This window comes from Erigeron canadensis, chromosome 8, assembly GCF_010389155.1.
Source record: "Erigeron canadensis isolate Cc75 chromosome 8, C_canadensis_v1, whole genome shotgun sequence".
NCBI classification, from domain to species: domain Eukaryota; kingdom Viridiplantae; phylum Streptophyta; class Magnoliopsida; order Asterales; family Asteraceae; genus Erigeron; species Erigeron canadensis.
Window position 1 is genome coordinate 22,376,566 of NC_057768.1, and position 10,035 is coordinate 22,386,600.

The following is a 10,035-nucleotide window of genomic DNA, read 5'->3' on the forward strand; positions in this document are numbered from 1 at the left end:
TGTAGCTGTGTTGGTAAAGAGTAAAATAAATTTAGATGTATATAAACATTTAGCAAAAATTGGGGGCCTTTGGGTTTTGGAGACCCAAAGCCCATACTTAACTTTGGTGTATATTTGAGCCGGCCTTCATATATGCCAAAGTTAGCATAAATTATGTGACAAATTATAATACTTATTTGTTATGTCTTTAAAATTTTAATTTTTAATGTAAATAAATATAGCATTTGTTTGATTGTTTAAATCTAGATGTTTGACTTTTTTGAATAAATTAAAAAAAAAAAAATTTGAATGTTAAATTGTGAGTATTAAACTTTTTTCAAAATTTGACTATTTTGAATTAAAAAAAAAAAATTGGAAATGGTTTTCAATTTTGTTTTTTCTAAGAAAAATGCTATCATTTTTTAATTTTATTTTTGATATTTCATATAAAATTGTTACTATTTAATCATATAATCAATTATTTAGTTCATTATTTTTTATTGAATTTGTCATGCCAAGTTGTTTGTTCACAAAGACTAATGACCATTTAGGAATAATCAAATTTACGTTAACATTGCTTCTTTTGATATTACTAAAACTTTTGTCAATATTATAGGTCAATTAACATCAAACAAATGTGATTCTCATTTTATATGACTTTTAATTATGTTATTGAACATTGTATGTTTTTATTTCGTAAGAGATAAAACGAGCTGACTAAATGATAAGGAGATGGAGTGGTGTTGACTATTAGGATCAAACACCTAACCTCATTTTATGAAAAGGGTGAAACTGCTTCTTTTAATCAACTCGGTTATATACCAAGAGCAAAAGTGTATTACTAGACCCTTAGCCGAAGCATGTGCAACAAGTGAGGTAAAGTTGGTGAGTGGCAACAAGTCGATGGAGTGGTATCGAATACAAAGATCAATCAAGCTACGGAAAATTGACTTCATGTTTTGTAAACGCCAAATTTATTTTACTCTTTACCAACACAGCTACACATGAATGAGAAGAACATAATGTTTAGTAAGGATGTGCAAAGCAGAAGCAGAAAAAGAGGAAGAGAAAGAGGAGCGAACATCCACTATAACATCTAACGATGAGATGTACAAACAGGTAAGTGAACTACTCCTTCGACTGGTCTGCCCGCCGTTTGGGGGCCTACATCGACTAGGCCTCCCACTCATCGGAATCCGAACAAACTGAAGGAACGAGACAACACCCGATCAACTTTAAAGAGCAAGCAAGAGCAAGCAAGAACCACTGAAAGAGGCCGGTACCTATCGTATAAGAGCCAACAAAGCTACGATCCGTAAACATGTGACTCGCCCGAACCCGTATCAATCCGCCCGAAGCCCTAACGGACCGGGTCACGGCTTGGTCGGGCAGGGTCGAGTGATGCCAAAAACCAAGAAAATGTGAAGAATACCCGTGACCCGCTCGAACACAACCCGAACCGACCGGACCCGAATCTTCATGGGCCAGGTCATGTTTCCATTTTTAAGGCACTTGCGGATCACGGATCAACCTGATTCGAGACATGATAGGTTAGGCCGGGTTTCGACCCATGCACATCCCTAAATTGTGTAGGGCCTGTTGGTCTCAAATATTCTAATAAACATAAAGGTTAGTTGTGCAACAAATAAAAGTTGGAACTAATTCTTTAGATGTAAAACCTATAAGACTGTACCATCATTTGAATAACATTGTACAATACTTTAACTCTTTAAGTGCACAACATATGACCTGTACGCTTAGAAGACTAGTAAAACCACCACTATAACAGGAAAGTAAACAAACATAACCTGAAAACTATATAATTAACGATAATTACGGTAGGTCGGAGAATACATGCAACTCTCTGCGAATTTAACAAGATTGCTAGGACGAGGGAGATGAGACGCTAAACCTGAAAAAACAACGGTATCAGGTACAGCTTCTAAAGGGAAAAATAGCTTATGCATTTCATTATACGAATACTTACCATATTCATATGCCCTGGAAGCTACTTTTGCAGCAATAGTTGCTGAAATCTTTCTGATATTCCTGAAACTGGGATAGATAATACCCTTGGCATAGTCTTCTTCGGTCACTTGAGATGCCAAAGCTTCCGCTATTTATTTGCATACGTATATCATAAGTCACTCGGTATATAGAAGATATATAGGATGCATTTTATTACAATAAATAAGGATCTGATTTATTTTTTTACAGAAGAACTTCAGGAAGTTATAAACAATTGACTATGTAATGGCCAACTTTTGAACAGCTAAAAATGAAAGAATTTAGTCTAAACAGAGACGCATTCGACCCATTAGTGATCACTATAAAGCCCAAGTCAACTTATATCAACACAAAAACAGGTTGAAAATGTCACTCCTATTACAGACTCATTTCCTGTTTTATGTAAACACGTTCGACTGCTAGTGATCACAATAATGCCCAAATGTCCATCCTATAGCAAAAATGAATTTGATGTTCGCCGTATGAAAGTTAAAGATGGATACTAGTGTTAGAATATGAACACATAAATAACCATAATCACGAGTATGCGCAACGGAAGAAATCGAAGCATATATGCAATCAAATTAATTAACAAAGACTAGAATTGAGTCGTGTACCTTATGCAAGCTTCAATAAAAATAATAATAACAAGATTATTATTAATGCTTAGGGTTTAAAGCAAAACCCCTCTACGATCTCACACTAGACACTCCGAATAACGTATGCTAGTACTCGATCACAAACCAAACAAACCTTTTGCTTGAACCTTCAACTTCAAAGTCGAAACCCCTCAAGAAGAAGGAATTTCGGCCACTTCAAAGCAAGGAAGAAAAAGGAGAGAATTTGCTTATGTGAAAAAGCATATGAAAAACCAAGAATTAAGCATCTATTTATAGGGCTTAATTAGGTTAATCCTAACTTGGAAAGTAAGCAACATAAAGGCTTAAAACAAGCCTTCATGTGCCGTTCCCCCCTTAATGGGCTTTAGGTCCAAGTCCATTTTCCGATTTTCACATTTTAATCCTCCTCTTTAATCAATTATATATAACTAACCCTTTAATTATGTTTAATTAATCATTTCGTGATCAAACTAATCAATATATTACTTTAATATATCAATTAATATTATCGAGTTACCGTGTCATTTCGTGTGACCCCGTAGGCTTAAATTATTCCCGGACATACGATTTATAATAAAATGATGACACTCCAACAACTAGGTATTTATCTACATAAATATTTAATTTTCATGTGTACCATTTAAGTGGATATGCACCCACGAAATAAACTCATAGCACTTCAAAGAAAAGGTCGCATTGTGCAACTCAAAGATGTAGGGAGCAGTTATTTCCCATTTACCTGCTGCCAAGAGGAACTCATCGTGCACACGGATTGCTCCACACATGATCAACCCCAAACCAAATCCAGGAAATATGTAAGCGTTGTTTGCCTACATTTAAAATTGACAAAAAGAGTAACATAAGAACATTAGGTTTCAAGTATCAAGAAAAGTGAAATTATGCAAGTTTTTTCTTGCATATATGTGCCATACCTGTCCCGGAACAAACTCTTTGCCATCATATATGACAGGATCAAATGGGCTTCCACTAGCAAATATTGCATGACCCTGAAAATATTTTGAGCTCATCATGTACTTATCGGATCAGTCATTATCTTTATATATTTTTGATATTGTAACATTATTACAGATTTACAGATTATTATAGACATTTGAGTCAGATAATCTTAGACTTCTACCAGCATGTGTTGGATCATCTATGCATGTATCAGCCTTCCAGTAGTTCTGGTTTTTCAACATTTTAGTTTCTTCGAGTACAGTTACATGATAATTGCACAAAATGACGAATGAAGAGTATTCCCAACTTACTTGGCTCCATGTATAAGCTTCTTCAGCAGTACACTCAGACTGTGACGTTGGATTAGAGAGAGCCATAATGAGAGGTTTCTACACACAAAACAATAATATCAAATCTTGTATATAGTGTCACAAAAAGTTTAGAGGTGCAAAATGGGTGGGTTGCTAACAAATAACGTTTTAGTATGGATCGAAAGGGTCTGAACCCCAAACCTCTTTTTTCCTGAAAATTCTAGCCTTCTCATGTATAATTAGTGTGCCAATATGGTTGAAATTATATACCAATAATGATCTTTTTTTATACACATAATAACAATTTTCGAATGCATTAGTAAAACACTTTGAGCCACTATGAACTTGTTTGACTTATTTAAATAAGCTATATTTTAGATGTTTGACCCATTAGGGACAAAAACATAACCTGAATCGACCTATTCAGAAGTATAGGTCAAAATTATCACCTTTGAAAACGATTATTTTATATCAATGCGAGATAATAAGAGAGTCTCACTGCATTAATAGACGCCATGGTCTCAATAACTTCTTTTGTAAACTGCTTCCCCACTCCTGATGTTCCGATTAATATTGTTGGCTTAATTGCCTGTGTTAACAGATGTAATGTAAACAATCTTTAATGAACATTCCATGAAGAGTCTAGTCTTTTGAAAAAATAATATAAGAAGAAATATATTATATGAAAATATAATCACACCTTCACGGCTTCCAAAAGTCCTGTAACCGGTTCATGGTCATGAGCCCATGGTTGTTTAAAATGTTGAAGGGAATCTTTGCGCGAACTAACAATCAAGCCCTGTAGCAAAGGAACACACTTTAAAGTTCATACCGTAATATAGCTTATAGGAACAGTACCCATGGTAAAAGTTCTTAGACGTAGCCATTTCTTGACATGTTTCGAGCTGACAGAAACAGTTAAACTTTCCAGTGTTGCCACTTCTAATATTTCTAATACCTTTGAGTCCACTAGCCAGATTTTCTGTCGAGACTCTTCCACAGTCAATTTTGTCTGCAATTACAAAGTTATGATCAGCATTGTCAAACTGCCCCATATATGACTCTCTAATCTCACATCTAGGCATTATGCATCCATGCAACTTATTGCAATTCGCCATAAAAATTACTAAGATTAAAAATCATGAAGAAATTACCTTCTTCAATATCTCAAGTGAAATTAGCTCCGCTATACCAGTACCAGCCTTTACAACAATAGAAAATATATAGGAAAATCATAAGTAACAAACATTAATGTGAGAAATTGGTTAGTGAATATAAATATATATAGTTCATCCTGACCTCTCCGGCACCCAGAAATAAGAATGTATGATCAGATAGAGTCCCTCCAATTAATTTTAAAGCTGAAAGCAAACCTCCTAGCACAACACATGCAGTACCCTGAATCACATTGAAATACCAAAAATGAGGCATATTTGACCAATTTACATATATATGGTTAGATTCGGGTTATACTTTATCATTAACATCCTAAAGTGTAAATTGGATATATAAAACCTCTTACATCATTTAAGTATTATAATAGAAATAATATTACTTTACTATTTACATCATATCTTCATAAACAGACTATGTATGATTAAGATTACAAAATGTTGGAAAAGATTGTTTTGGGTCTACTCAACCCATTTTCCTATGGAAGTTCTAACAAAGCTAAGATACCTGAATATCATCGTTAAAAACAAGATGACTTGTTCGATATTTAACCAGCAAATCAAATGCATTGTGGTTGGCGAAATCTTCAAACTGAACAGACAAAACAGGTTTACATTTAGACTTTGACATATCCAAAAAAACAAGTCAACAAACAGACCTGAATGAGAACTTTTTCTCCATAATTCTTTTTGACAGCAGTCATGAACTCCTCTAACAATTCCTCATATTCCTAAGTTTAAAGAAAAGCAATCATCTTAATAAAGGATTTAACAACAACTGTGAAAGCTAAGGCTATGAGTTTAGAAAGTAAAAGATATGAAAAATAACTGATCAACGATACCTCTCCGGTTGCTCTTTTCTGTTTGAGACCAATGTAGAACTCATCGTTTAACAATGTCTCATTTTTTGTGCCAACATCAATTGTTATGGGTAAGCACTGTAAGCAAAATGAAGTTAGAACTGTTAGCACATGACACAAACTAGTAGCCAGATACAAAAGTCCAATTATAATATTCAAAACACACTTTAAAAAAGCTGCAAATGCTCCAAGTTCATGATGTCAACTGTATATTATTTTCAGGAGGTTTCAAGTTGCAATTCTTATCATACACAAATTTATCATTGTAGATCTTTTATGTTTATGATTTGCCATTTTTGAAGGATTTCAAAGTTATAACTAATATTAAAGATACATGTGTAAAGTTCTCAAAAGCGGTTAAGATTGCATGGTATCAATATTCAGACTTACGACTGAAGGGCGAACTCCTCCAAGTGCGGTATACAAAGACAGTTTTCCGACGGGTATTCCCATACCCTGTAATAGAAAAACACTAAAGTAAACAAATTGAGAAAGAATAAACATATAAGCAGTCACAAAATGGTGAAACCACACAATAAGCATTCAAAGTGCATATCTTAAAGTACGAAAAACGAATTATATGCAGTGACCGGAGACTGGATTTTACCTGGCAACCGAGGTCGCCTAGCCCCAATATACGCTCACCATCGGTTACAACAATAACTTGGATGTTCTTCTCTGGCCAATTTTTCAGCACCTCAAGAATGTTTCCCCTGATATAGCATAGTCAAGTATAACAAACTTCACAATCAGTCCAAGTATAAAGAAAAGAGTCCATATTTGAACTTTAATTAATGATACATACTTGTCTTTCAAGCTGATATAAAGTCCCTGTGGACGCCGGTAAATGCTGCCATATTTCTGGCAAGCTTCACCAACAGTTGGAGTGTAGACTATAGGGAGTAATTCCTCGACATTATTAATAAGAAGCTTGTAAAATAATTTTTCATTGGTTTCCTGCTCAAAAATGCAAAAAAGTATTGATTAGATATCCAACAAACAAATCTGTGTACCTAAGTAGAAAATATGTGAGATTGAGGGGTACCTGAAGATCCATCATGGCTATATATCTATGCAACGGAACTTGATATTGGCGGAGTATGTGCAAAGTTCTTTTTTCCTAAAAATACAGTAGGTTACTTATATACATTGAATACATTACTGCAATCCAAGTTATATAATCATATTATATTTAGGAACATATCCTAACATCCCATCAATATGCTTGATTGTTGAGTTTAAGTATGTTGGTATGAAATACGAATGTAGTCCTAAGTCAACAAAATGGTCAAAGAAAACGACTTTTAAATTATGAACTTACTTGGAGTTCTTGTGTGAATACCGCAGGAGGCAAAAGCCCTCGCAAGTAATGAGCATCTCTTTCTTTCTCTGTGAAAGCAAGCCCTTTGTTATGTTGCGGGCTGCGCAACAAAGTGTGCCCACTGAAACACAAAAATTGATGAATTTCATTCCTAATGTGTTCAAGAAAAGAGATGCGTTTTGAACTTTTGCTTTCTAAAGCAGGAATTTGCAATGCTACTATAAGCCATTTGCCATGGTAGGCACAACAAAAACAAAAAAAAAATTCTTCAGGCCTTCAGGGTATGCTCTACAATAATAATAATAATAATATCTATTTCTTACATACCTCAAAACACTAGTGATGAAGAATGATCAGTTTATAACTAAAGAGTACGTAATTAAGCAAATGACCTGGCAACAGAGACAACCCAAGGAGTAAATGGTTGATCATCGTCATCATCATCATTGGCGGTGTTAGTGTCATCTTCATTACCCGCCATCACTGATAGACTACTCTTCCTCCCTACTCTATCTCCCAATACACCTGACAACTGTGTCTGCAAATTAGACAACCTTGACAAGACAATGTAACAACTAAACATACATGTTACCCTGTAACAAACTAAAGGAGTTACTTTTTTTTGGTTGTCTTTTACAACCATTTAACTATCCGGTTCATGGTTAAAGTTACAAAATTCTTTACAAAACACTTAACTACTGTCTCTGTAAATCGGACAAGGTTAAAAATACAATGCAATAAACAAAACTTCAAATTCACCAAAAGTACCACTTGAAACATAACACCCATAATAACCTAATCCATATAAACCCATCCCGACTAGCATAGTAAAGTACTGCAATCTGGCCACTTAAAAATGCAATCTATAATTCTCTCCATCTGTTTTTAGATGTACACCTTTTATTTTTATTATAAAATTTTGTCCAGAGTTAAATGTCCACTTCAAAATAATAACATATGAAGGTTACTTTTCCACCCTTGAACATTTTATCATGAAGTTAAATTCTTAAAAACTGTGCACAAAACAAGGATAATATGTAACCTACCCATTATGTGTCATATTATCCCAAAACTACTTGATTTTTCAAAGTGGACATCTAAAATGCAACATAGATTATATGTAACGTACCTATTGCGTGATATATTTTCCTAAAACTAGGTGAGTTTTTAAAGTGGACATCTAAAATGAAACATAGATCATATGTAACCTACCTATTGTGTGACATGTCTGATACACAATAGGTAGGTTCATATAATTTATGTCGCATTTTAGATATCCACTTCAAAAAATCACATAATTTCAGGAAAATATATCAATATATTCCAAAAATTACATGAATTTTCAAAGTGGACATCTAAACCGCAGCATAGAGTCATAGATAATATGTAACCTACATATTCTGTGATATATTTTCCTAAAACTACATGATTTTACAAAGTGGGCATCTAAAAGGCAACATAGATCATATGTAACCTACATGTTCTGTGATAAATTTTCCTACAACTACATAATTTTCCAAAATGGACATCTAAAATGCCACGTAGGGAGTAACTTACAGAAATGCAGCATTACTAAATCAGATTTTAAATATTTCATCTTAATTTGAACAAGGTCAAAAAGTGTATATAAAAATAAAAGAAACGTAAAATGAGAATGCAGATAGATAGATAGATAGATACCAGAGAATTGAGTCTTTTGAAGGATGATGAAGAGGTGAGCATTAAGAACTGCAAGGAATAATTGGCAAGTCTTTTAGAGTTATATTTTTTGCTCAATGTTTGAAAGTAGTAACTACTTCCCAACATTTTAGATAACAGAAAATGTTTTGTCCTTTAAATTCAAGCTCCCTCCTTTTCTTTCTCTGTGTCTCACACTCTCATCTCATCTCTCTCTAGTACTACGTACATATAGATATAATGTATATATAGATTCTGTATAGATTGCATTATTATTAAGACATGTTGGAGCTAGTTTGGACCATATGTTTTCTTACCTTTATTTTCCTCTATTTTGCCTTTTCTGTTTTTATTAGTTTTACTTACAACAATTATAAAAAGGAAAATTACAATGACATCGTCACTGACAATCTAATACATGCTTAAAAACTTGTACATTTTATATTAAAAACCGTCACCTGAATTTTTAACACCAAGGTATAAATTATAATGCATCAAATTTGTTTTTACTCAGGAATGTTATTAACAAAACCCAATTTATAAAAAATAGCAAAAGCAATGTATTTTTCTTTTTATAATTATGGCAGGTAATAATATGTAAACAGCAAACAGTAAACATCTCAAAATAATTTTTTCACATCAATCATAAAAAAGTAAAATGCTAAATGAAGTCCTTAAGGCTTCACTTAATGTGCATAAAAAAGTTATACGTTTCTATATCAAAAGCTCACCCCTGATTTTTATGGTAAGTGTACAATTATTTAATGCACCTTAAAGAAAGCCCTAAACCCTAAAAAAAATGGTATATATATTAAGATTGATATAGTATGAGATTTTCTGACTGCAAATTTCATTTCAATATAAAAAAGTTGTATTAGACACGTGTCACTTTTGACGTCTCCTTACATTTTTTTGCAACAAATGAAGACTTTTATCCTAAATTGCGCCCTTGTATATATTGATAATCACCTTTTATCGAAAGTTAAGATAAGATAATTATGACTAGTCTTATGCAACTATCTTGTAGTAAACTGTACAAAACGTACATTTAGGAATAAAAAACCGTACCTCTACAAGCCAGCATATGTAATACATAATAACGTATAAAGACATTATGGTCAAAGTTTCAGG

At 33.4% G+C, this 10,035-nt stretch overlaps 1 protein-coding gene across 1 annotated transcript; it reads right to left on the minus strand.

The window, feature by feature from the left end:
• Positions 1-1,625: 1,625 nt before the first annotated feature.
• Positions 1,626-9,137, minus strand: LOC122611056 (NADP-dependent malic enzyme-like). Its single transcript, XM_043784012.1, has 20 exons — positions 8,908-9,137; positions 7,620-7,759; positions 7,228-7,348; positions 6,952-7,026; positions 6,712-6,863; positions 6,514-6,619; positions 6,297-6,362; positions 5,889-5,984; positions 5,706-5,777; positions 5,555-5,638; positions 5,174-5,272; positions 5,029-5,076; positions 4,833-4,886; positions 4,575-4,673; positions 4,374-4,463; positions 3,875-3,952; positions 3,539-3,613; positions 3,346-3,436; positions 1,967-2,095; positions 1,626-1,891 (listed from the first exon to the last, which is right to left on the minus strand). Exons 1-20 carry the CDS (start codon positions 9,031-9,033, stop codon positions 1,803-1,805), a joined length of 1,890 nt encoding a protein of 629 aa, XP_043639947.1. The 5' UTR covers positions 9,034-9,137; the 3' UTR covers positions 1,626-1,802.
• Positions 9,138-10,035: the final 898 nt, after the last annotated feature.